General features: G+C 47.8%; 10 protein-coding genes across 10 annotated transcripts; 4 read left to right on the plus strand and 6 right to left on the minus strand.

Annotated features, from left to right (window-relative positions):
• Positions 1-715: 715 nt before the first annotated feature.
• N7455_010614 (uncharacterized protein) lies at positions 716-3,358 on the minus strand (the record flags this gene model as incomplete). The annotated part of the gene is made up of 2 exons (XM_065606490.1): positions 716-1,470; positions 2,425-3,358. The coding sequence occupies 2 exons, from the start codon at positions 3,356-3,358 to the stop codon at positions 716-718; spliced, it is 1,689 nt and encodes a 562-aa protein (XP_065460453.1).
• Positions 3,359-3,460: 102 nt separating this feature from the next.
• Positions 3,461-4,872, minus strand: N7455_010615 (uncharacterized protein; the record flags this gene model as incomplete). Its single annotated transcript, XM_065606491.1, has 4 exons — positions 3,461-4,212; positions 4,273-4,455; positions 4,514-4,774; positions 4,839-4,872. The coding sequence occupies 4 exons, from the start codon at positions 4,870-4,872 to the stop codon at positions 3,461-3,463; spliced, it is 1,230 nt and encodes a 409-aa protein (XP_065460454.1).
• A 1,472-nt stretch (positions 4,873-6,344) lies between these two features.
• Positions 6,345-9,214, minus strand: N7455_010616 (Zn(II)2Cys6 transcription factor; the record flags this gene model as incomplete). Its single annotated transcript, XM_040954812.2, has 5 exons — positions 8,948-9,214; positions 8,512-8,898; positions 7,940-8,452; positions 6,505-7,887; positions 6,345-6,452 (listed from the first exon to the last, which is right to left on the minus strand). The coding sequence occupies exons 1-5, from the start codon at positions 9,137-9,139 to the stop codon at positions 6,345-6,347; spliced, it is 2,583 nt and encodes an 860-aa protein (XP_040814565.2). The 5' UTR covers positions 9,140-9,214.
• A 1,521-nt stretch (positions 9,215-10,735) lies between these two features.
• N7455_010617 (RTA1 domain-containing protein) lies at positions 10,736-11,860 on the plus strand (the record flags this gene model as incomplete). The annotated part of the gene is made up of 4 exons (XM_040954921.2): positions 10,736-10,958; positions 11,042-11,531; positions 11,584-11,658; positions 11,719-11,860. 4 exons carry the CDS (start codon positions 10,736-10,738, stop codon positions 11,858-11,860), a joined length of 930 nt encoding a protein of 309 aa, XP_040814603.2.
• Positions 11,861-12,211: 351 nt separating this feature from the next.
• N7455_010618 (uncharacterized protein) lies at positions 12,212-14,529 on the minus strand (the record flags this gene model as incomplete). The annotated part of the gene is made up of 9 exons (XM_065606492.1): positions 12,212-12,384; positions 12,437-12,513; positions 12,565-12,755; positions 12,964-13,161; positions 13,213-13,315; positions 13,374-13,473; positions 13,522-13,915; positions 14,154-14,367; positions 14,438-14,529. 9 exons carry the CDS (start codon positions 14,527-14,529, stop codon positions 12,212-12,214), a joined length of 1,542 nt encoding a protein of 513 aa, XP_065460455.1.
• A 1,776-nt stretch (positions 14,530-16,305) lies between these two features.
• On the plus strand, positions 16,306-18,340 carry N7455_010619 (acyl--CoA ligase; the record flags this gene model as incomplete). The annotated part of the gene is made up of 6 exons (XM_040954792.2): positions 16,306-16,581; positions 16,651-17,031; positions 17,095-17,361; positions 17,419-17,581; positions 17,636-17,958; positions 18,014-18,340. 6 exons carry the CDS (start codon positions 16,306-16,308, stop codon positions 18,338-18,340), a joined length of 1,737 nt encoding a protein of 578 aa, XP_040814705.2.
• Positions 18,341-18,813: 473 nt separating this feature from the next.
• Positions 18,814-20,837, minus strand: N7455_010620 (uncharacterized protein; the record flags this gene model as incomplete). The annotated part of the gene is made up of 4 exons (XM_065606493.1): positions 18,814-19,715; positions 19,773-20,049; positions 20,105-20,224; positions 20,274-20,837. The coding sequence occupies 4 exons, from the start codon at positions 20,835-20,837 to the stop codon at positions 18,814-18,816; spliced, it is 1,863 nt and encodes a 620-aa protein (XP_065460456.1).
• A 926-nt stretch (positions 20,838-21,763) lies between these two features.
• Positions 21,764-23,317, plus strand: N7455_010621 (WD40 repeat domain-containing protein; the record flags this gene model as incomplete). The annotated part of the gene is made up of 1 exon (XM_040954957.2): positions 21,764-23,317. One exon carries the CDS (start codon positions 21,764-21,766, stop codon positions 23,315-23,317), a length of 1,554 nt encoding a protein of 517 aa, XP_040814683.1.
• A 176-nt stretch (positions 23,318-23,493) lies between these two features.
• On the minus strand, positions 23,494-24,300 carry N7455_010622 (NADH dehydrogenase [ubiquinone] 1 beta subcomplex subunit 3). Its single transcript, XM_040954857.2, has 2 exons — positions 23,988-24,300; positions 23,494-23,931 (listed from the first exon to the last, which is right to left on the minus strand). Exons 1-2 carry the CDS (start codon positions 24,083-24,085, stop codon positions 23,760-23,762), a joined length of 270 nt encoding a protein of 89 aa, XP_040814535.1. The 5' UTR covers positions 24,086-24,300; the 3' UTR covers positions 23,494-23,759.
• Positions 24,301-24,309: 9 nt separating this feature from the next.
• On the plus strand, positions 24,310-25,825 carry N7455_010623 (CCR4-NOT core DEDD family RNase subunit POP2; the record flags this gene model as incomplete). The annotated part of the gene is made up of 2 exons (XM_040954822.2): positions 24,310-24,801; positions 24,857-25,825. 2 exons carry the CDS (start codon positions 24,310-24,312, stop codon positions 25,823-25,825), a joined length of 1,461 nt encoding a protein of 486 aa, XP_040814690.2.
• Positions 25,826-26,158: the final 333 nt, after the last annotated feature.

Genomic DNA, 26,158 nt, shown 5'->3' on the forward strand with positions numbered 1-26,158 from the left:
CGAGGTCGGAGTGCAGCCGGCAATAAACTTTGACCTCACACCATAGTATGAGCTAGTATCGAAGGAGTTTATTGCTTATTATTAATTTCAAATCACAAGCAATGGCCTTGAGTTGATTTGCTATAAGATGACACCGAGAAATCTCCGGTTGATAACACAATGAGAGCCCCAACCCACGAGGGTTAGACACTTGGATGCTAACACACTAGTGGGGTTATCCCACCTAGGTAAGAGGGAGATACTACTCAGGAAAGCCTTAAGAAGACTTCGTTATATTCGCTATTGTATTCGAAGATTGGTCAGTCTATGATGTGGGCCTTTTGTGTCGAAAGCTGTTCAGGTCAAAGCCGTTCAGGTCAAAGCCGTTCAACATTATGCAACGACATAATTATGCCCGCCATCACTAAGCATTCCGTTTAAATAAACCCGAATCTGTCTTCTATTTGACCGTGTAATTCATACCAATAACAACTTGATCAAAGCGTCTCTTTGCATTTATGATTCCCCGCCGATCTCTATTGGCTGAGAGTATTTCTCCTTCTCTGCCACCAATTTTGGATAATTAGAAAAGATAAAAACTGAGTCTGTATCTGCTGAATATGAGCTTTCTAATGATACTAAAATAATGCCCCCCAGCGCGTTGTGGTGCTACAGCTCCTACCCCCATTTTGCTAGACATGCTTGACGGGCGCTTGAAACACACCGAGACACGAAATCAGCGACGAAAGCGTTTGCTTCCAGTCACTATATCGTCGGTCAGTGCTGACCTCACCAGTTTCGGATTCGGATGGGGTGAGTGAGCTCTACGCTTTCTCCCAGCGAAGGATTCCAGCCGTTCAGATAGATCTGGTGTTGATTCGCCCCTAAGAGGAGGCAAAGAAAACAGGGAAGACCCCATGACGGCATTGGTGGAGGAGGGCAATAAGCAAGGGGAGATGGCCTTCGACTCAGCAGCCTCTGGCGTCGAATTTCCTCCATCATTTTGTGTCGCCAATGGCCGGGCTAAAGCTCGTTGATCTTTCTTGATCACGGCCGGTAAGCGTTTGTAGTTCAACGGATCCGCGCCGCAGATGTTCCATAGGCGTTCCGACGGGTTCAGGGTGATGGTGAGCTCCTCTTCCGTCGTCGTCGGCTTGATAACTACCGCTTTAGAATGCTGCAGGTCGGCCCAGGCCGGAATTCTGAGTAAGTGCTGAACCAGGCTTCGCTCTGAATCTTGGAATCGGATGGCGATCGTCCCGGGCGAGGATTGCTGCTCCAGTGTAGTCATTGTGACTGATGTCGCTCGCGCAGACACCTCCATGCAAGACTCTGATAGTGTGTTGGTGGGCAGGTGGTGATGAAGGCCAATACCTGTTTCGATATCGATCTTTTGGAGACCCGCAGAAGGCCTGGTGATTACTTGACTGGACTGGCAGGCAATATCCATCGATTTCTGGCAGACAGCGTCTGTGAATAGTGGTTGTAATTCTATAGGTAATGAGTTTGAGTCAGTCATGAAGGTCAAGACGAGATTCTTGCCACATGCGGAAAAGTCTATGCGTGAAAGGTCAAGGGCATAATCAAGGTTGGTGACCTCTTGATAATGTCGGGTTTCTAAAGCCGTTGGTCAACAAGTGTCTTGGTATGCTACCTGTAGGGTTTGGGGTCTCACTGAATGTGCTTTTGAAATTCCAGAGCCAGACTGAGAAGTTACGGGCAAATGCAAATAGAGGAAGTGAAGGGTGAATGCAGAAGAGCTTCCTGTGTTTGGTTGAAGTTCCTTCAGTGATGTATTCAAGTAAGCCCACCGAGATCGACTGACTACCAAGCGCCAGTTCAAAAGCTGCACGGCAGCCGTCACCAGGAAGTCCGATCTCGGAGAAGTCTTGGAACAAAATATAGCTGTCGTCGGGACTGAATTGGAAATCGTATATGTAGGGCAAGTTTGTCACTTTTTGTGCTTCGTAGTATTGAGTGTCTTCTGAATCCAGCCGCTTCTGCCAGTTGAATCGTAAACTCTGTAAAATCCATTCCAATCTTCCATGAGCAGTAGGTGAGTGTGGTGTCTGCGGACGCTTTCAAAATGCTGAATACGGTCCTCAATACCATGAAAGATCTTAGATCGTGGCTGATAACCAGCGGAAACTGCACTACCAGCGAATGCTGTGGACGATCTCAACGCGTCAAGTCAGTATTAAAGCGCAGCTTAGGGCAAGGGGCGCTCACTTGCCGACTGACAAAGTTGAATCCAGACTTCATCAGTTTCGATACTTATACAGAAATCCCGACGAAGGATTGGAACATCATTAATCTCCCATAGTTCATATCTAGCAGTCCAATGAGAGCATTCGTAGCGGGTGATAGCAACGGTGGTCGAATAGGTTTTAGTTCCAAATGATCTAAATTAGGTTAATTGTAGCACCTCCACAGGTTTAGATTGACCACAGAGCATCAGAACGTACTTGGAGGGCCAAATGCTCAAGACACCGATTTCGCTTCCCGAAGCCGATGTACGGGATATGGTATATAGTGGTGATGCATTTGCATCTCTTGACGGGGCACGAGGGGGAAGGATTTCGACATGAACTGCCGAGGTTTTGGCAAAGAATTTGCTTCTTGTGAACGCCGTAACATCTTCCCATATTGCATTTGAGGACGACAAAAGTGTTGTGCCCCAGTCGTCATTCAAGGCTTGCATGTCATCTCCAAACTCTCGCAGTTCATCGATGGCGTCCCATCCTTGGAAATCTGCTCTAGAATATGGACGTTTTGCGTTCCAATTCGACTTGTTTTGAGATCGCAATTTCTTGAAGGTATGATGTTGGACAGTAGAAAATGTATACAACGATTCTATCCAGGCCGTGAGCACCAATTTCAATTTCAGAAATCGTCGGACAAGATTCAAAAGGTCACCAAGCTTCTCCTTTGTCCTTTCATTCTGGACAGCGTTTGAGTAGTCCACAGATAAAGGAATGTCGTAGAGATGGTCGATCCAATACACTGAGGCATATTCAAGGAAGGGGAATGAGATATGTAGGTCTGAAACGGATGCCTTCTGCCCAAGACTGCCTGAAAGTGGATGGGCTGGTGTCTGAAAACAGAGATACGTTACACATTCCTTTGCAATCTGTATTCGGGCCTCGGATTCGGACGAGAGAGCTGAGTCCAAGCCTTCGAGATTCCCATGGGAAGATCTCGCCGTTGGCTTCGTGCAAGAAATTAGCCACTCCTTTACTGAGAGATGGATGAACTGGAGGCGACTTGGCGACTCTCCGTGATGGTTTGGCTCAACCTCAACTAGTCCGGCACACACTAAACGCAAGTCATGTCCAAAGCGTGAATCATGAAAGTCGGATATATCCCCGTTGGAGCTCATTTTCAACACCTGAAGTAATTCTCGAGAATACAAGGGACGTTTTGCCCACGACAAGAAAACCAGCGTTCGAACAGCCAGCTGGCGTTCAACGTAAGGTGCTTGCTAGATGAGGTCGAAAATTCTCCGATACATTTGATCCAAGCCTTCTGGGAGATTAACGCTGTAAATGATAGAGAGGCGTTGAGAAGGGCTCAGGGCTCGTGATGTTAAGTAGCCTATCATTAGCCGAGCCCAAAGGAACATCCCGGCAGACCCTCCCAATAGCCGGGTGACAATGTCTGTAAAGTCGCAATGGGGAGGTAAAAGTTGTTCATCGGTGAGATCCTGAACCTTCGCGTGGAGATAAATCTTTATATCGTCGTTATTGAAGTCCTTTTGTATCAAAACCTGTCGGTTTTCGCGAGTCGTTTTCCAGAGGGATTCAACATTAGGCCGACTGAAGAGAAGCACTTTGATCCCGTATTTGCAAGCGGTACTAACAAATTTGTGAACAAAAGTGGACTGATCATTGCATTCATCGATGGCATCAAGCACCAGGAATACATTCTTCATGCGCGGGAGACAGACACTCAGAAGGTCAAGCAGCTCAAAACTTGAAGCGGTCATCTGGCCATTAGTGTATTCCCCCATTGCGAATGTAAACGTGTCGAGTAAATCGTTGTTCTTTCTATTCTGGTGCAGAATTTGGGCGAGAAGGGCTCTGAATGCATCAGAGCTATTGTTTTTATCGGTTCGGTTGTTATTGAAGAAAAAATAATAAACTTGCGGTGAGGTGTCTGTGGTAGTGTCCTGTAGAGCACGAAGCTCCTCAATCATAGAGCTAGCAAGGACGGTTTTCCCACAGCCAGGATTTCCTTCATACATTAGTATACAACGATATCATACCTAGGAACCCGGGGGCTTGTGCTTCTTACCTTGTGCCCAGAGGACATTACTGTGTGGATCTATGGTATCCCTAGAAAGTCTCCATTCTGAGAAGGTTGGGTTTCTAAAGAGCCAGAAAGCTGTGCCCTCCATGCGCATTTCCTGTGCTTGTTCAAATTCTTGCATAAAGGTTGGCGGGGCCAACCAGTTCTGAAGGCGATCAAAAGCTTGCTCTGTTGCTTTTTAGCATTATATTGTACACTGCTTTGTGAAACGAATGTGGCACAGTACCTTTATCCTTTTCCTCCATTTTTGTTTTCATCTTCTCCGTCATTTCCATGGTTATTTTGGTATGTTCTCTGGCCATCGAAGCCGCCCGACGTTCCTTTATCTGTTGTCTCTGCTCCTCACTCGCCCGTTGAAAGCCCAAAATTATCAACTCGTCTTTCACGACGTCGCGATGAAATGTAAATTTCTCCAGGAGATCTTGAAAACGTACGTCAAATGGCTTCCAGAGAAGCTCTGCGATAATGATCGGGGTCCTTTTAAGACCTAGGACATAAGGACGGGGTCAGTCAGAATATGTCGATATGGAAGCACTAACAGTACAACATACCGCCACGGCCGTTGGTGAATAATCCAGCTACCATTTTGAAGAATTCGAAAAGGTCCAGGTACACATTGGCTATAGATGATTTGATAACAGAAGAGGCATCCCGAGTCAAACAAGAGATCTCATCGTATTGCGGGAATACCGCGGCAAAGCGTTCGATCACCGTAGCCAGTTTCTCGAAGAAAGTGGTATAGTTGCTGGCAAGCTGCAGGATATATTAGCGAAAAGACTCACACTTTGCGTCCGTCCTGGAGGCCCGTTGTTTACCTGGAGTATCAGTCAGAAACTCCCCCAAGCAATCGCGGCTACATCTGGCTTGGCTGAGACGAGGATATCCAAAGCCTTGAAGTAAGGCTGCAGCGAGTCACTGAGGCGGTTTATTTGACGTAGGAATTTTATGCCCCGCTGTTTGTGTTTTGTCACGGTCGCCAGCTTCGATATTCCATCTAGCAACTCGGCCGAGGAAGAGCAAGGGGAGAATATAGCACTCTCCTCTGGAGCTAGCGAATTAAGAAAGTCATTCTGAACCTTACGAAAGAGAGCGTCCTTATCATCCTGCTGATGACTTTCGAACAAATATTATTAGTAGGCCAATCATAGGTGAACCAATCGGTCGTCGTCAGCTAGAGTGCTACTAACTTCATCTTACACTACCACAGACGAGACTGACGTATGTATCAACCTAATACAACTGTGATGCACGAGACGTGTTGCTTGCGGGGAAGTCTTAAGGGTGAAAGATAATCGTAAATAGTCAGATTTCTAACGAGAGAGAGAAAGCGGTAGAAAAAAATGGAGTTTAAGAGTAGGATTCGCTTCTTAAATTCATCCCTGGGATTAGGCTGATTCTGCCCTCGTACTGCCAACGAATAAAACTGTCTACTGAGGCTGTACAGAGCACACAGCATTGCCTCGGGCGTTCCGCCTCATCGGTAACCATGCTGAGTCGCCCACTTCCTGCCGGAAACTCGGTCTTGATAGATTAATAGTCACGTCAACCCAACCAGTGCTCACAGTTACGAGCAGTGGTACTATAGCATTGGTTGGACAGTTTCTCAGAGTCCAAATTCTGACACAGCAAGATTAACAGTGGCCGACAGAGGGTGAGTCTACTCACCCCTTGTCGCGCGATCCACCGCATGGACCCTCTCAGCTGAATTACGGTGTATTATGATTGGATCTTACAGTGCCCCTTAAAACGCTCAGAGACTTAGCATCTGCAAATGCCAACCACTTGTCAGCCCAAGATTGGCAGAGACGTGGCACTTTAATTCTTATCAAGGGGTGGGAAACACGACAGGTATCGACTGGTCGTCAATATAAGGTAGTTGTCCTAATTTTCCAAAGATCAACTTGGGATGAAATACCATTGAAATTGTCTACGCTTCATTCCAAATCTGGTATACAAGGGAGGAATCGCCTTTTTCCTTTTTTTTAAAAAAAATACTGGGTGCTACTGGTCCATGAAAAAATGAGCAAGGAGTTTCGCCAAACGAAAAGCCAGCTCTGCTAGAATGTCCATTGGTCAAAACTGTCACCTATACTCCACAAACAATCATCGGGGATGTCCAGGTTGCCATCGTTGATTTGTGGTGGGAATATGGTATTCCAAAGGTTCTGTAGGGCCTGTCAGTAAATCACTGTGAGGAGTGAAGATAGTATGAGTTACCCAGTCGATCTCTAGCATCTGTGAACCTATATAATCCGGCTGTCCATTCATTTCACCATAACTTGCCGACGAGCTCCCTGTTGTGTTCGTTGAGGAGTTGTTGTGACCTGAGTGAAGCATCGGATTGTCAAGCAATGAATCTCCAAAAGGAGAGAACCCTCCGATAGTAGTCCCCAAAGTACTATTTGTGTTGCTGGGAGTATTCAAGTACTCATTGGCAGGTCCAGTTCCACTTTCTAGTGGCGTTTCCGTGGGTGGCTGGGATATTCGTGATTGTACTTCAGCATAGCCAGGCATGACACCGCTTGGAGGCATTGAAGCATATCGAGCATTGCATTCGGCCTTTGGTTCCCCGTGTGCATAGTTGAGTGGCATCCTAGGATCGGAATCATCACCATCCTTTTGGGGCGGAAGGATAATCATCGAGTCTTTGAACCGGACTGGTGTCTTTATTCCTTTCGCTTTTTGGTAAGCACGCATATGGTCGACAATCAACATCAGCAAATATCTCGCTTTCATGTCTCGCTGTGCAACGATTTCTTGAACGTTCGGCGCCGTTCCCTTTTGTTCCAGCGGAGGAGGGAGAGTTGAGATAACATCCGCAAAAATAAAATCCAGACAACACCATATGCGGCTTGACTCTCTGCGCATCGGAAAAAAGAAAACCTCGAGAAGCAAGAGAAATGCGGTGTGATATTCCTGCCAAGAAGAACTGTACCACGCCCACTTCCGAAGGTCTTTTGCTGATTCTAGTTCCACCGCGGCTTCCAAAACGTCGGTGCCTTTGGTCAGCACTATTTGGCGCAACCTGTCGGGAATCCGATATGCGACACTGGTCATGTATCGGTTTAGGATATTGATGTATAAGAGGCTTGTGAAAAGTTTAAGCACTAGACTGGTCATTTTCTGCATCGGACTTGGAGACGATACGTTGAAATAAGGGCCGTATTTAGCATCCATCTCAATGCGGAAAGCCTCTATCTTTGATAAGACTTTTGTTAGGCTGAGCTTCTTCTGGTCAAGTCTATTGCGTAATGCTATGTTTCGTCGAGTCATTTCCTCGCATTCAAATCGAACCAAAGAAAATATCATGTCGTTCCAAGCTCGTGGCTTATCCGTGGATGCTTGGAACGAAGTCACATCCAGAGGAAGCTGAGTTGTATATCCGTCCCCGTGAATGAACGGGCGGGGGCCTTGGATCGAACTTGTCTGGAGATCAAGATAGCAGACTTGATACCATACTAAGCGTCGAGTATGGCATTCGGTGGGAGAAAATCCAAACTCAGTAGGATCACGATGCAGCCCCATGCACTCGGCCAGCCGAATCAGCATACCGGTCAAAACAGAGTGAGCGCGAGATATCCCGTTGACGCACATTGAAAGCTAAACTATACATGAGAAATCAGTCATACCATTAGGAATATTAGAATCCTACCAAGTATGCAACGAATGCCTGTAAAGTCTCAATCTTGCTCGCTCTAAGCAGGTTAGCTCTACCGAGAGCTAGCTCGGTACCCAGTTGCAAGCTATCCTTCAAATGTTGCTTGGAGGTTTGGAAAAGTTCTGAAATCTGTTCTTCGGACATCGCAACTGAAGAAGAGAATAGCAGGGAGTAAACAATTGCTGCAAGCGATGGGGGCACAGGACACCCATTCTCTATTGTCTCCCACAAAGTTTCGTATCGTTGAACGAATGAAGGTCGGTGGACAACTCGGGATACTGGATGAACCGCATCCCAATAGCATTCCATCAATTTGTCTGCAGCACTACGAGGGGGGAGATACCGAGTCAAAGAATCCCCCGAAGAAGCCTGAGTAAACAACAAATTGAAAGAAGGCACCATGAAATACGGCTCTGGTCGCAAAAAGTCCTCTGTTATGCCAGGGGGACTCGGTGACGGTGTTGAGGGAGAAGACCTTCTGGGATTCTGTTGAAGGTAAAGCAAGATCTGTAGCATATATCAGTCATGAAGAATAATACCCGATGAAAACAGGTACTGTAACACACCTCTTCTGCAGCCTTTGGACGGTAGTGGCCTCCGATCCTCTCTCCGATCCTCATTCTGCCAATCCTAAAGCCAACATCTTCAACATCATCCGCTTCGTCCGCGTAGGCTGCGTCTTGAACTGCTAGCGGTGTCGGCTCCAAATGCCCATTATCAACGGAAGTTTCCGAATCATCGCTCATGGGTTCTTCGGGCTCTTCGGGCTTTCTTGTTCGCTTTCGCCGTGAGCCACCTTTTGCGGATCCTGGTTGATCTCCTCTAAGAGTGTTATCGATTGCATCTTTAGCCTCCTTCATCTCGGTCAATTTTTGACGTAGTTGGGTATCTGGGTTCACAGAAGTGACATAGATGCATTGTTGTTGCAATGTGCGACAATTTTGACATGGATTCTATCTGGCTTGTTAGGCGATTCCGATATGGGGGTCGGGGTATACATACTTCCCTATCACATTTCATCTTCCTCCGACGGCACTCAAGACATGAGTGGATCGCCCGGTTTCGGCGCCGGGCCTTTTGTTGCGGTTTGGGTGCGCTGTTAGCCGCGGTTGCATCGGTGCCTGAGAGATTTCCAGTATTGGGAGACTCGCGCTGCCGATGAGCTCCATCGGAAAAACACGCGAGAGTCGGCATTTTAGGGGACACTCAATGATATTGCTAGATATCACGCAAAGGTTCCATGGAGTAGGACAAGTGATAAGCTAATAACACAGGCTGGATTAGCGACGTCCCACGGTGGGACGTCAGACAAAGCTAAATAGTTAGCCCCCATAAATCGGCCAATGAGACGCCACTATTGAGCAAATTGAGGCTGTAACTAGTAAATGATCCCACATCACCATGGTGGCTTCAGATTGACTTCCTCTTGATATTGGGATATTAATCCCAATACGCTGAGACTAGATCTCGCCGAACGCGGGTTTGGGGTAGGTTTTCATCCCCTCCGGGCCCCACGGCCTACGGGTAACCCGCGCGGGAACCCAAATTACCATAAAGAGATCAAATTAGTCAGCTTGCCTGATATTGGCATATAATCTTCTATTTTTGTATCAATTATCAATTTAATATGGTCAATACCGTCCCATGGAATCAGACTTCCACGCCGATATATATATATCTCTCTCTCTCTGAACATTAGAAGGCTGAGTACATAGGCCAGATTTTATTACTCCTGGCGCTACGTTGATGATGGCACATAGAACTGCGGGCCATTTACCACCACAAAGTCCTAGTATCCCTCGCGTGGATCGATATCAGACCCGTGTCTAAAAGTTGGATGATGGAGCACAATATCTCGACCGGCAGCTTGGTCAGTGGCGGAGAGGATCTCGGGAGTCTTGGCGGTCTCACATCAGGCCCATGGCCCCCAACTTCCTAGCCTCTTATGCGAGTCACTTTGCCGCCATGCGAAGCAGCATGAAGTCCCAGTTTCGTTAGTAAAAAGGATGATACTGGTCTGTCTCTAACTAAAAGTGCCACAAAACCGGTTCTCCAAATAAGGACCTATTGGGGTGCGAGACCATGAGCTAAGCTATAGCTATAACTTCTCGAAGGTGAAGCGAGATACTTCTAAGGATATTTATCTCCAAGTGACTAGGCCGACAGCAATGGTTATTGGAAAGAGGTGGGTTGTAACTAATAATAGTGGGTTGAAATACCGATTATAATGATTTTCTATAATCTTACGGCCGTAAGATGGACATCTAGATATCTCCGTAAAGGGCATACAGCCGGACTTAACGAAAATAGGCTAAAGTTTAATTTAGCGAACTTGGAGCCACGATTTTGAAGGATTTCCGCATACGAGTAGAATTATAAATTCATACGGCCGTAATGAGTCGCTCTTGGCAAATGGCGCCGCTGATAGCTCCCCACCTCCGACTTTGCATTGCCATGAGGCTCCCATATTCATGATTTATGTCCGTTGGACTCTGTTGAGTTGTTGTACGTAGAGTCCCACCCTCCGTATGGTCCTCTCACGTTATAGGTCAAATCAGTTCGTTGCAGCCTAGACCGACAATAAACCCTGGCTTAGTGTAGTTTCAGCTCATTGCCAAGATCAGTGGATTTCAACACCACGGCGAAGTCAAGAAACATTGTGAAGGGCGTGGTAGTGAAATTTATAAAGGTGAGAGCAATCCCTTCAAGTAAAGGGAAATTCCAACAAGCCTCCTATCAATATAAACTCTGGATCTCGACATCAATTCGCCATAAAGTCTTCTCATCACAATGCTTATCACTCGAGATGGGGCACCAATTGAGTGTACGAAAGTAACTCCTGAATGTCCGGTCGAAGGTACTATCATTGGATATGCCCCCAACTTCGCCGCAAGCATCGCCTTTTGTGCCATCTTTGGGATTCTTGGTCTGGTCCAGCTTGTCCAGGTGCTCAAATGGCGCATGTGGTCTTTCGGTATTCCTGTGGCTCTAGGCGCCGTCTCAGAGGTCATCGGTAAGTAAATTCGCTTGTTTCAACCGCAATAGGCCCCTGAAATTACTTGGAGCATCAAGATCAAGTTTAACAAATTTGGATAGGGTACGTTGGCCGACTTATGCTGCACAGTAACGCATACTCCGATGTCGGGTTTCAAACACAGATTTGCACCCTGGTACTTGCGCCTGCCTTTTGGTCGGCCGCTATCTACTTGACGCTAAAGCATGTAGTCAATCTTTTTGGACGTCAGTACTCGATGCTCAGAGCGGCATGGTATCCTTACATATTCGTCCCTTGTGATATAGTATCGCTAGTTCTTCAAGGAGCTGGTGGTGGTCTTGCAGCCACAGCCACCACCGACGACGACTCTTCCCTTGGAGGTGATATCATGTTGGCTGGAATTGTCTGGCAGGTGGTGACTCTGACAGCGTTTGGATTACTGTGGGCACAATACTTTTGGCGTATCAAGAAGGCACAAGGGCGTCATTTGTCGGTAGAAGCTGAGAATGTTTGGATGAGCAAGAATTTCCGGGTCTTTTGTGGTGGCATGGTGGTGGCATTTCTAACAACCTATGCACGATGTGTCTACCGGTAAGTGCATCTCACATGCTACGGTTTTTCTTAATACTGATTCGTGATTTAGTATCGCGGAAATGGCGGGTGGATGGCAGAATTCTATTATGCAAGACGAACCCACCTTCATCATCTTTGAATCTGCGTACGCTTGAAAAAAATCCGGTCTCTATTTAAAATCAAAAGGCTAATGATAATCGTACAGGATGTGCGTTGTGGCCGTTTTAGCCCTCAGCATCACACACCCGGGGCACTTTTTCAAACACATGAACGGAAAGAATGAGTCGGTGAATACAGAGGATTCTATTTCTCTACAAGCAAAGTTGAATCGGGAGAGCGTGGTCTAATCGCAGTTGGAAACTCTCGAATCCCAAAGCTGCTACCAATTAGCGTGGCTTGAGAATTAGATATGAACCTCCTACTTCAGCTTTAATGTCAACCCATAATATAGGTATTAGATTCCTTAGTCTCAACTTAGCTTCTTCATCTACTCAATCAATATCTCACATTGCACCATGCACTTCGATGTAGTCCTGTTCTGACACTAGGCTCAAATTATATAAGAACCCGAACACATTTTGACTTGTTAGTTCTTTGTGGGAGAGTATTTCGATACACCTAGAAATATGACTACGAAACTACTGTTGCTGGCACGAGTCACGACAAAAACTGCATTCCCAAATTGCGGACGAGAGGATTCAATACATGGAGCTTCCCGTCTTAACTTCAGTTGCTAAGCATGCACCTTTCATCCCTTTCTCGACCAGATCAACAAGGATCAGATCTGTGCCAGGTGGTCCTATCACTGACACCGCAACTGGAAGAGGCTCCTCTCTCTCTGTCACAATGGAATCGTACGCGATATCGCCAACTATGATACTGTTAAGCAGATTGTCCATGCTTGGATACTGTTTCTTACTTACCTGGTGCCGTTACTTCCGGCGCTCGCGTTATCGGAGACATATTAAGTGCAACATATCCGCTCAACAGACCGTTTGGCCTTGGACTTTTCATCAGTATCACAGACCTTTCGAAGAACGTAACCACTTACGGCAGCTCAGCATCACGGTAATTTGGCTTCCCAGCTCCAATGGGGAGGATCATAACGGTGACGGTGTCCTCATCATCGGCTTTGAATACGTTTTCTAGGAGCCAGTGCCGGTATATCTCAGATCGGCGCCAACATTCGTCGCACTCCTCTTGGGAGATTGCTTTTCCGACATTTCTGAGTAAGCTAATTAGCTATTGACCTATTATATTTTATTCGGCACTAGCAATTCACCATTGCTAATGCAGAGCTCTGTGAACAAATGGAGGCTTTCCATATTTGTCTTTGTATTGATTCCTGAAGTCGGCTGAGTTATGGTATTGATCGTGATAGAAAGGATAGATTCCGGCCTTAACCTAGTTAATGGCATATTTTTTAGATAAAATTTCGACAAAAACATACAAATTCGAGATACGTCGCAATGTCTCTATGTTGCTCGCCATCAGGACAATGCTTTTCCCATAGCTCGGCTAGAGAGATTTCTGTCCGGTTAATACCCAGAGCGGACTCAAGGCCAGAGAAAAATTTGTCAACAACCTGGGTTTGTGCCGGATTTGGAGTTGGAAGATAGTCAGATGGATAGAGAATCTTGACCGATGCCTATAAAGAGATAAGCGGTTGTAAGTGCTAGTGCAATATTGGATTTTGAACCTTCCCAGGAGCTCGATGCGTTGGAGAGTCTCCATACCACACCGAAATGAACTCAGCGAACCGAGAAATATCTCGACCGGAGAAGACGGGCATGTCAAATTGCCTAGATCAGATACTCGAGATCCAGCTTCTGATCCATTAGAGAAACAACCGATACATACCTGAAATAAGCAACCACTCCCTCGTTATTCGTGATCCCTGTAGATGGCCGAATTGAAAAGCATCCATTAAAGGAAGCAGGCTTCCGGCCACTTCCATTGGCTGATTTAAGTTAGACAATGTTTGACTTCGGAGTTTGAAGGCACATACTATCAGAGCCCAGAGAGAAGTCCAACCAGGCATAGGAACCAATTCCAGCGGCACTTGCATGACTACTTCCAGAGGGAACTTGATACCCATCCGCACGGGGATTGAATGGTGCGGTAAACTCGACGCATTCCAGGGGCTCTTCGCGCATAATCATTGCCTGCAGCTTCACTTTGCCGACAATCACTGCCCCAGCCTCGATCAACTTCTTGACACAGGCTGCATTCTTGGACTTTTCAGGGTAAAGTTGAATCCATGCCCGGTTACAGAGCGTGGTCTTGTGGCCTGCGATATCGATGTTGTCTTTCACGCTAATTCGGGCTCCATCGAAAGGTCGTGATGGAGAAGGGTTGTAGTAGCAACGTGATGGTACAATGACTCTGCCATTGGTGCCGGCCTTTGGGGCATCGAGTGCAACTAAAGTATCAAGGTGTTATTCTTGGGTTCTCTGCAAAAGGATAGAGAGAGAATTTGCTTATCTATGAGGGTCATCTGGTGAAGGCTTGAATGAAGTCATGAAGCACGCGTTAAAGTCATCATATATTCTCCATGGTTGCCAGGTTTTGCCTCCCGCCAACACATATGGTCCAAGAGGAATTCTGAGCGCGGGTGGCAAGAGAAGATTGAGTCTGTACATTCCATGCGGCTAGCTCAGAAAAGGCTTCAGGCTCAATTTCAATCTCATGCTGTTTGCCTCCGTAGAAAATCAAGTTGGCATAGAACGAAGAGCGGAAAACATCGTCTTTGTCGAGGACATTCGCGCGGAATTGACGTATAGCAGCCTTAGTTATGCTTTGTCCAGCAACAGTTGTATACACAAGCACCAAGGCAGGTCCTTCTCCCTCAAAGCTGATGTCGCCGAGAAAGTTTTAGTGGGTTTCACTTAGCTTAAGAAGATAAAATAGTGCATAGGGCTAACTGGAGCAATACCTCCTTCTCAGGGATCAACAGATATCGGCTATCACCAACGGTGAGCTCGAATTCCTCGTCAATTTTGTTTCTAAGAGACATTTCCGCCTCGAAACTTCACCGTGTCCTGCTGAAGCTGACCGAAAGCAGCCGTCACAAGTTGAAACAAATTCCTGGTCTTGGTGTAGTATCGATGCTGCCTCGACCTCTGCCGCTTTAGCTTCGCTAGCTTTACACTTCTCTGTCTTGGATGATAGCAAGGGTTTAGAGCTCGGCTCGCTGGGTGTTAATATATAAGAAATACGAATATGTGATTGCTGAGCTTTATGTGTTTATTTCCGGAGGGAATCGGCGTGGATAAGAAGTAACAAAGAATTGCTCACTGACTAATGCTACTGGGTGGAAAACTCAAAGTACCTCTCCAGGCCGTGGGAGTACCACAAAGAAAACACAGCCCCGGTATCGTAGTAGACTAACTGACTTGGTTCAGCAAAACAGAATCGTGTGTGCCCAAGTGACAGGGTATGTGGCTCTGGCTCTGGCTCTGTAGATTTGCAGGGATCTACGGCACTGCTAGAGCCGCAAGAGAAATTGAAAATGTGTATCGGGATAACTTTCTAACCAACGTCTCCGAATAGAGATTCCGGAGTATTGCGGAGTCTAGACCATCATAAAGCTAACAACCCGGTCAGCGTCAATCCCATCTGACTTAGGCGTAAGCGGGAAATGAAACAGGTTCTTTGAGATGCATAATAGAATGATGCTAATGAATCCTAAATTCTTTGGAAGAGAATCTCAATACTGGCTTCAACAAGCACATTCTAAGCGATGAGATTGCTGCCTGTGACGGGTCCCCCGTTTCGAAACCTAGCGGACAAACGGGCAGGATAATGCTAGTGAAGAGACCTCCGGGTAACCGGAGCCAGCAACAGTAAGTTAAAAAAAGACCCCAGAATAAATAGTAATTTTACCACTTGCTACTATTTTTCACCAAGGGGAATATAAAGGTAGAGTAGTTTATACTAATAACAGGTAATATTGGTAAGGGCTTATAGGATCCATAACCAACTATATAACAAGGGCGTATCTATAAGCCCTTGTTATATAAGAAGACCTCGAAATCAAACCTCGAGAGTGTATTAGCTAGATATTTATACTATCGCCTAGGACTTTATTTTAAACCGTAGAGTGCATTATATAGGTAGTAACACCTATTTGTCAAATTTGGTCCAAATCCGCCGTACTCGGCACAGTCTAAATAGGCAAGCCGGCCGCGGGGGCGAATGAGGATTTGATGATCTACACGCCAAGGCCACTTTAAATCGAGCATTCTGCTTTTAATGCAAGTTTAGGAGACATATATTAATTTCTCGGGATAATCCCGACTTTCTATTCATTAGAAACCGAAGCCAATTCTTAGTGTAGACCAATTAAAGCTAATATTAGATGGAGCATGTTGTAGATAATACCCTCGGATATGTATAGACCGAGGTAACTCTGGTCTTGGCGGTATCAACTCCAACTATAAGCAGCCTAAAGCACGCAAAATACCCACCGAGTCGAACGGCACAAATTTAGGCCGGTTACCCAATTTCGGTTAAAAGCAAACTACTCCATACCTACCTAGGTACTAGCGGTATAACCATTTGGGGATCATCGCCACGTTTGCCGAAGTTCCCCGCACCCGTCACTTTTCATAAGTCTCCCCTCAGCTGGTTATTAGTTGTTCTCTAAATTCTTGTTTATTCCCATTATTGTCTTAAATCGTGAGTGAGACTCCATTGTGCTGACCTGGCTGCAGCTAACCGCATTTTAAAAATAGCCGAAACCTCCTAGATTATACCGATCGCTGCAACTTCGAGAAGTTGGAAAAGAAAAATGGTGTTTTTGCCTTCAAAGGAGTCGGGTCAATTGGACTCAATTCCCGATAGTATCCCTATCAGCGAGTTTATGCTCAATGAGAAATATGGACGAGTGCCACACGCCAGTTCCCGGGACCCATACACATGCGGCATCAGCGGGAAGTCATACTCGTCACAAGAGGTAGCCAATCACGTTGACTCGCTGGCTCGTAGTCTTTCAAAAGAATTTGGTTGGGCGCCAAATGAAGGGTCGGAATGGGATAAGACACTAGCTGTGTTTGCCCTCAACACTGTAGGTGGAAATCTTGTATCAAGAACAAGCAGAATAGAAAGGAGCTTATTCTTTTGTTTTTGCCATTAGATCGATTCCTTGCCCCTATTCTGGGCCGTCCACAGATTGGGTGGTGTTCTCACTCCCGCCAATGCATCATACTCCGCCGCCGAGCTGACACATCAGCTGCTTGATTCCAAGGCCAAGGCCCTGGTTACTTGCGTTCCTCTCCTCTCTATCTCACTGGAAGCTGCAGCCAAGGCTGGTCTCCCGAGGAGCCGGATCTACCTACTCGATGTACCCGAGCAGCTTCTTGGTGGCGCGAAGCCTCCAACAGAATACGTGTCCGTTTCTGAGCTCATCGAGGCTGGAAAGTCTCTGCCGCCAGTGGATGAATTGCGATGGAGTGCGGGTGAGGCAGCCCGACGAACAGCATTTTTGTGCTATTCAAGTGGAACATCTGGATTGCCGGTAAGCAGTGTCCTATCCTAATCACTTGAATAACACTTTAGCTAATAATGCGGTGCAAAACAGAAAGGAGTGAAGATCTCACACCGCAACGTGATTGCCAATACCCTTCAGATCAAGGCATTTGAGCAGAACTATCGGAATGGTGGGGGCACAAAGCCCACGAGTACTGAGGTTGCTCTTGGTCTCCTTCCGCAGAGTCATATCTATGCTCTTGTGGTCATTGGACATGCCGGTGCATACCGGGGCGACCAAACAATCGTTCTCCCCAAGTTCGAATTGAAATCCTACCTGAACGCCATTCAATACTATAAGATTACCACTCTCTTCCTGGTGAGCATATCTTTGCCGATGAGAAGATCCTGTCAAATGCTGACCGCAACCACTTAGGTACCTCCGATCATCATTCACATGCTGGGCACTCAAGACGTGTGCTCCAAGTACGACCTGAGCTCGGTGCGGCTTTTGTTCACGGGAGCGGCACCCCTGGGCATGGAGACAGCAACCGATTTCCTCAAATTCTACCCGAACGTTTTGATCCGCCAAGGATACGGTATGTGATCATTGGCGCTTCTCATAGACACACAGCTGACATTTTCACGCATAGGTCTGACTGAAACATCCACGGTCATAAGCTCGACCCACCCCGACGATATCTGGCTAGGCTCATCCGGTGCCTTGCTCCCTGGAGTCGAGGCACGCATTGTGACGCCCGAAAACGAGGAAATCACAGCGTACGACACACCAGGCGAGTTGGTGGTCCGAAGCCCCAGTGTCGTGCTGGGTTATTTGAACAACGAAAAAGCCACCCAGGAAACATTCGTGGACGGATGGATGCTTACCGGAGATGAGGCTGTTATTCGTGTAAGCCCGAAGGGCATCGAACACGTATTTATTGTCGACCGGATTAAGGAGTTGATCAAGGTCAAGGTTCGTGATGCCATCGGTTGACAGAAAGATTACCAGTCTAACACGTCATTCCTAGGGTTTGCAAGTCGCACCTGCCGAACTCGAAGCCCATATCCTCGCCCACCCCGATGTCTCCGACTGTGCTGTTATCGCTATTCCAGATGATCGCGCCGGAGAAGTCCCCAAGGCCATCGTTGTCAAGTCCCCCACGGCAGGGTCGGATGAATCGGTCTCCCAAGCGCTCGTGAGGTATGTTGAAGACCACAAGGCTCGTCATAAGTGGTTGAAGGGAGGTATCAGATTTGTGGATGCTGTTCCCAAGAGCCCGAGTGGTAAGATTCTTCGCCGATTGCTCCGTGATCAAGAGAAGGAGGCACGGAGAAAGGCAGGCAGCAAGATTTAAAAATGGTTGGCATAGCTTTGATTAGAGCTTGATCTTTGCAAATCTTGGAAGAAGCGCCAAGGATTGTTTTTGTTATAAGAGTACATATGTATCTAGGTCCACTTGTAGATAGTCCAATTTCTTTTTCATTACAAGAATAGTCGGCCGCTTATGCGGCCTTCTCATGTCTTTTTAGATGTTCTTTTAGGTGTTATTCTTAGGCGTACGTGAAGGTGGTAAACATAACTAGTTACTTTGTGCAAGAGATTTTTCTACATGTGTGTATAACCTTTGATGTTAATATCCTGTTTTACTATAGTTATTTGCCGCCAATATTGGTCTGATTGAGATGGAAGTTTAAAATGAAGATGGATTGACATGTCGGAATCACTGGTTCAGAGGCCTTTGAAATTCGACTGCCTCGAAGCTTCGGGTATCATTAAAATAGCCCTGGATGGATAGTATGTTATTTCAGAGAGTAAGTAACAAGGTTTTCATGCCACTTGGGCATTGCTATCTCCCGGAGGGGCCACTTGAGAGACTTCCTGAGGAGCTGTCTGTTTGCTCAGGATTTGATCAGTTGCAGACGCAAGGCCACGGCAAAGCCCAGACCAGGACTTGCGTTTTGAGAATATTTGGTGCACCTCGATGAGTAGACGCAAGGAGCTTGTCTTGCCCGTCAGATTGCCGACCCCAACCAGATTGAGTGGAGTATTTGGCCCTTCAGCAATCCAAATGTGAATTTCCCTAGTGTCTAGCAAGCGGATCTCCTTGTTTGAAGCTTGTGGCTTTTCGAGTTCAGGAGCGACCATGAGCGTATCGAATGCCCATATATAGAAGAAAGCAACCAGGAAACAGAGAGGATCATGGCAGGCAAATTTCTGCTTCACTTTCAATGTGCTGAAAACACATACAGCATGCCACAGACATTTCCTGGCCATAGATGCATTGTTTTCCATCCAATGTTTCAGGCTCCTTCTTGACATATCGGCGTCAGCTTCGTCGTCTTGCCATCCCGAAAATGACTCGAGCATGTGAAGCGATACTACCCGGAGAAGGGATAGTACATGATGAATGACATCCCGAGCGGCAATATAGTCGGGTTTTGCTGAGGCGGGGATGGCTGCAAATACTTCGTCCATCGATCGAAACATCATTGCGCGCAGAGCTGAAGGGGTTGGTGTAAGATGAGCCCATTGATCCGGAACTGGCACGCCGGTGACTTGAGAACTTAGACTCGATTTCCAGATGGAAGAATATGACATTTTGTCAAGGAACAATCTCTCCTCGCTGTAAAGAGACAAAATGTAGAGATTTCGGCGATAAGCATCCATTCCTGCCATGGTTTCACTGGCTTTTCTGACCTCAAGTTGCGTGGATACAGATTGCGATAGATCTAAAAGCTATGGTCAATCCCGAGGTATCTGGTCGACAACAAATAACATTGGCTCACTTTGATCAGACCGGTATACATGGACGAAATTGTCGGCATTCCTGCGACACCACAGTGATTGGCGACAGGGGAACTCCTCAGGGAGTTCATGCTGTGCAAATATAGGCTGACGATCGAATAAGACGAGCTGAAGACATTCAAGTTCTGGTAAAGGATCAGTGAGGCGTTCATGGCTTCCAAAGTTGTCGCAGGTGGAACACACGAAAGATACAATGAAGTAGACGTATACGAGATTCTCTTGCCAGCCAAGATCTCCATTGTCTTGGAGCTTGTGACGCTTTTGTTTTCATACATGGATCAACCTTCAAGGCACGAGCCAAGGTGACAAGTACATTTCGCTCATACTGCAGCTTCAACTGGGCTTTGTGCGACCCGCCAAACATAAGGGAGACGTCACTAAGGAATACGCTTTGTGCATAGGATAAAGTTGTTGATTCGGGTGATTGAGGCCGCTGATTTGATTAATATGAGGTATGGGTCTTCACTGGGAAATGAACTTACGTTTTGTTCTATTGCCTGAGACAGGATCTCCCCGAAAGATGCTGAAAATTGACTTGCATTGCCGAAAGCGCTATATTGACTCCCAACAGTGACCACTGCTAAAAGTACCATCCATGAGGATTTGTCATGCCCGAATTCTAGAGCATATGGGTGAACCATAGGGTATTCATGGTCAAAGTGTTCAAAATACAAGTGCACAAAGTCCTGGATGACCCTCCACCATGGAAATGTCCCATCTTCCGTTTCCCCCAGGCTCACAAGGTATGACTTAAGTGACCCATATACTGAGGCGTTGGTTATCACATTGTAACGGAATTCAGGCAACAAGAAGCGCTCATCTGAACGCCGCAATTTGGGAAGTGATGATTTCAACTGCCGAGTTGGCTTAGAAGAGCTGGCTGAAGCAGGAGCAACAGGGGAAGAAGGGACAGCAGGGGCACGAGTACGAGCACCCGATCCTGGGACACGCGGACGAGGGCCTCGGGCACGTGTAGGATTAACAGGCGGTCTTGCTTGCGATGCTGGGCCGTTCTCATCATTTTCTGACTCGTCTGATATTTCCATATCATGCGAGACATCAATCTGATCCTGAATAGTGGAGTCTGTAGCAGGCAAGGCCAGACCTGGAGTAGTTTGGTTTGTTCCATTTTCATTCAATGGGAAAGGTGATGTACGTATGTTTGAGGAGACAGAGCTCGGATCTTGAATATTCTGCGGGGATAAAGGACTCGCCTGGTCCGACGGCTCTGTTTTTATGTTTTTCCCTTCATGGTGTTTCTTCAAATGAGCCACGAGCCTATGCCTAATGTTTGCGGGAGATCAGAATTGGAACGATGTATGAATGGGAAGTGCCTGCAGCGCAGAGACTATGCCATACCTTCGAGTATAAGACTTCGGACAAAAGCGACATTTAAACTCTTTCGACCCAATATGTCCCCGGTCATAGCATTGTTGTGTCAGTGCTGTACCGCACTGCTCACAAGTAAGATGGAGTTGCGGGCGAGTATGAGTTAGGATATGGCGCTTCAGATGGTGTTTACGCCCGAATACCTTGTCGCATTGCTCACATGGATAAGACTCCTGTAAGGGGTTCATGGTTTCTTCCCGTTTTGAAACACCTAGGTAAATGCAAATAATCAATGCAACCTGCAATTAAACAGTCTACAATCGGGACTGTGGCCATATATTCACAGAAAATCCAATAAATCCAGCCAAACCCTCCAATGAGGCTATTTCGCGTTTCGCCCTGACGCAAAAGCGGTCACTAAAGCGGTAAGACGCAGAGCATACTCTGCCGCGGGGTGGGTGGATTTCTAAGCGGGGAGGTAAGAAAAAAGATCGAGGGCATTTCAAGTTGCCTTAACAACCTGCTTCTTGCTTCAATATTGTTTAGGAACAGGCCGTATCACGAGTGACTGTTCATCAATCACTCCTTTCAACTTCATATTGTTCGTCTCCCACCGACCCACGAATTGAGAAAAATAAAAAAAATGTCTTCAAACGACCCGCATCACGAGAATAGAGAGGAGGACTATTTGCAGGCCGACGATGCTGAAGAAATCTTCGATCGTGATGAGGATCACCCCATGTCGGAGGGGGAAGACGAAGAATACGCCGACGAGAATATGACCATCGAAGATGAGATCACCTTCCAAAACGACTCCGCAGCACACTTCGATTCGCACTCAGACTCTGTATTCTGCGTTGCGCAGCACCCGGTTCACAACAACATTGTCATGACCGGTTCTGGCGATGACACAGCATACATCTTTGACTCGACACCCGCACCGCGTCCTGTGTTCCCATCGAGCTATGAATCAAACCCTCAGCCCAAGGAGCGCGAGTCTCTCTTGCCTCTGGCCAAGCTCGACGGACACACTGACACAGTGAATGCCGTGGTTTTCACCGAGCCTGCAGGAGAGTATGCCATTACGGCGGGCCTGGATGGCAAGCTGCGAGCTTATCGGGATACTACACCTCAGAAAACCGGACTCGCATGGGAGTTCTTTGGTGAGGTCCAGGAAGTGGAAGAGATCAATTGGATGGCCGTATGCCCCTACCAGCAGGGAAATGAAAGCACGCAAAATGTCATCGCCATCGGTTCCAATGACGGCAGCGCGTGGGTCTTCCGTATCGATCATACCGACCCGGGCCAGCCTATCTCCATCATCCAGACCTTCTTCTCTCACACCGAATCATGCACTGCAGGCGCATGGACGCCTGATGGCAATCTGTTGGCCACTGTTTCTGAGGACGGCAGCTTCTTTGTTTACGACGTCTTCGGAGCTGCTGCTGCCGCTGGCATCGAGTACTCCCCGGGTACCAATGCCATCCTTGGATTGAATGCGGAGGATCAGCGCTTCGCCGTGGAGGGTGGTCTTTACACCATTGCCATTTCCCCCAGCGGTGGTATTGCTGCAGTGGGTGGTGCTGAGGGTCACATTAGAATCGTTGGCCTTCCTCGAGTCGCAGCAAGTGCCCCTGCAACCAAGGGTAAGGGCAAAAACGCACCCTCGCAGGCTGCCACTTCAACCGCTGCAGGCACTATCATGGCTGCATTGCAGACTCAAACCGACAACATTGAGTCACTCTCATTCTCCCAGGCTCCGTTCACCCTCCTTGCTGCCGGATCTGTGGATGGTTCGATTGTGATGTATGATGCGGCCCATCGATTTGCGGTCCGTCGGCACATTCGGGATGCCCACGAGGGAAGCGCCGTTGTCAAGGTTGAGTTCCTGCCTAGCAGCAAGCAACTCGGTGCCACTGTCTCAGGACCCCTTGCCAATGCTTCCGCAGCCCACCAGAACCGCTCTTGGATGCTCACATCTGTCGGCCTGGATGGTGTAGTCCGACGCTGGGACGCACGCGGTGGTACCGCCGCCGCTTCTCAGGGATTGATGCAGGAGTGGAAGGGACACATGGGTGCCACGGAAAATGACGAGGGCGAGCAAGCCGGTGGCATCATGGGCTTCGTACAGGGTCTGGATGGAAAGCGTATTGTCACTGCCGGTGATGATGGTATCTCGCTCGTGTTCGAGGAGTAACCTGGAAAAACAAAAGTTGGAGGTCCCAAACATAGTGGGGGTTCATGTCGATAATGATATTACGTGTTTATAGAAGCTCAAAGCCAAACCAACCTTGATAACCAGCTCACGATATATGATGGCAAAACCCCTGTAGAGTCGATGATGGAACAATAAAGAAACATCTGGTTGTAGTGGTGGAACAAAAGCTATGTACATTCGACAAATCAAACCCAAAGCGCCATCTGGAAGCTACGCTCCTTATGAGCCACGAGAAGCTGCATCTCCGCCCTAACACGACAAAAGCTCCCGGACTCGGCAAAGCTGTAGGCGCTATGATCCAAAACCCGGCTGTGGTTCTCGCGGGGGCGAGACGACTCTTTCTTGTCGCCTGGGGTATACGTCCTCCGCTCGATGATCCGTCGGTCGGCGGCATTCTCAATTGGTCTCCAGAGACAACCTTTTAGTGGTGACCGTCACCGTGGTGAGCATCGCCGTGGTGGTGATCATCCTTCAAAAAGAAGTGCTCGTATGTGCAGTAGGCAGCGAAAGCGACAGACGCGATACCGAAACCGGGGAAGAGACCTCTGAAGCGCTTGGCTCTGCTGAAGGGGCCGGTGTAGCGCCAGGCCTCACTATAACACATTAGTGCCTACCACAATTGGCATCACATCGGCATCACTTGACGTACTTGCGAGCCCATGGATCCCGCTTGGCCCAGACGGAAGATGGGGAGGCCGCGGCCTTGAACTGGGCGAGGTCGAAACCGGTGGGGTTACGGGCGGGCATTGTGGGAGTTATCCGGTAGTGAATATTACTGAAAGACGGAAATAAAAAGAAACAAGATGTAAAGGGCTGTAACTTGGTCCCTTAGTCCGCAATCAACCGCAAAGTGACACAGTGAGGAGCCGAAGATGAGGAAAAGAGGTGTGCTTGGCAATTACGCGCGCTAACCGAATACGGTAGACCAAGTAGCTCTCCCGCCTTCGAGGGACGAAACTGTCACTTCATCGATGCATGCGCATCTTCGAGACAACAAAATGCCACCTCCCGTTGGCAGATATGGGCCATCTGGCTTGAATGCTCCATACAACATACAACAAGCTCACCTCCAATCTCAACACCCCGCACACGCACAATCTGGAAATACGCTACCTCCCCCTTCGCTTGGTCATCCTGGCTTCGCAGGCAATCCGAATACCAACATCAACCCTTTTACACTATCCGGCGGAATTGCAAATGGTATGGCGGTAGGCGGTTTTCCGGGATCTGGTGCAGGTGATGGCGGCGGCACCGGTCTGGCTAGTCATGCGGCACAGATGGGATTCGCGCGCGGTGCGCAAATGCAACAACAGCAACTACACCAGGGTCACGACGGTCGGTTAGCGCTCGAAGCAAAGGGTGGTGCAGTGAAGTCAAGAATTAGAGATGTCTGGAAGCACAACCTGGCCCATGAGATGGCGGTGCTGAGGCAGTTGGTCGACAAGTACCCTTACATCAGCATGGTAAGGACCAACTACAGATGTCTCCTGTGAATAACGTTTACTGACTAGAGCCTAGGACACCGAATTCCCTGGTATTGTTGCTCGGCCGATCGGCTCATTTTCGAACAAAGCAGATTACCATTATCAGACCCTCCGATGCAATGTCGATCTTCTGAAGATGATCCAACTAGGCATCACTTTATTCAATGACGAAGGAGAGGTTCCCCCGGCCTCAGGCACTGATGCCAATGGGCAAGCGTATGGTGTGCCCGCTCCCTGCACATGGCAGTTCAACTTCCGATTTTCACTCGAAGGAGACATGTACGCTCAGGAGTCAACAGCCATGCTTGCCAAATCTGGAATCGATTTCGCCATGCACGAAAAGAACGGCATTGATCCCTTTGAGTTCGGCGCTCTTCTGATTAGCTCCGGGTTGGTGCTGTTGGATGACGTCCACTGGGTTTCTTTCCACTCCGGGTACGACTTTGGCTACTTGATGAAGATCATGCTCTGCTCCCAGCTTCCAGAAAATGAAGAGGAGTTCCACAAGCTTCTTACCATCTTCTTCCCATCACTTTACGACATCAAGTACCTCATGAAGCATGCTGGTCGCAATCAGGCTGTCAACGGTTCTCCTCTCACTCAGGCTGCAGCACAGATTCTGACCAACCTAGGCCAGAAATCTGGTTTGCAAGATATTGCCGATGAACTTGGCGTCAAACGCGTTGGAATTGCTCACCAGGCTGGCTCAGACTCCCTAGTGACCGGCGAGATCTACTGGAAGACGCGCCAGCTCATTTTCGGAGGGGAAATTGACGACAGCAAATATTCCGGCCAAATCTGGGGCCTCAACGGACAAATGCCCGCAGTGGCCTACAACATGGCCCAGCAAACGCCAAACCTCAATGGTGCCACCATTTACTCGGGCGGTACCCCCAGCACTCCCAATACTGGGTCTCACGGAGCTGGCGCCCACACACCACAGCACCACGGAGCTGGCTACAATGCCCCGACTCCCGGAGCCTATCAAATGGGCCGGGCATGAGACACAGTCCCTGAAGCACCTGGGGTTGATATGATATGATGTATGTACATAGACACGAGAACATCGTGTTCTTTTTCTTCAATATTCGGCATTGTCTTCACGCCTATGGCCTTGCGTAGGTTTCGTTCCCTGTGCCGGGTTCTTGCGTCTGGACGAAGGTGTTGGGCAGGAAGGTGCCTGGCGTTTGATATGGCTGGTTTTGAATCCATTTACGAGGCGTTGATAGGCTCTATTCTGGCCTTGTGCCTTTCGTTCTTGTGATCTAGGTCGCTTTTTCTTCTTTTCTTTTCTTGTAGCTAGATCGGACCTGTCTGTGTCCTATGTATAGGAATT

The sequence above is a fragment of the Penicillium solitum genome (assembly GCF_028829755.1).
Source record: "Penicillium solitum strain IBT 25940 chromosome Unknown utg000008l_segment0_segment0, whole genome shotgun sequence".
In the NCBI taxonomy this organism is placed as follows: Eukaryota; Fungi; Ascomycota; class Eurotiomycetes; order Eurotiales; family Aspergillaceae; genus Penicillium; species Penicillium solitum.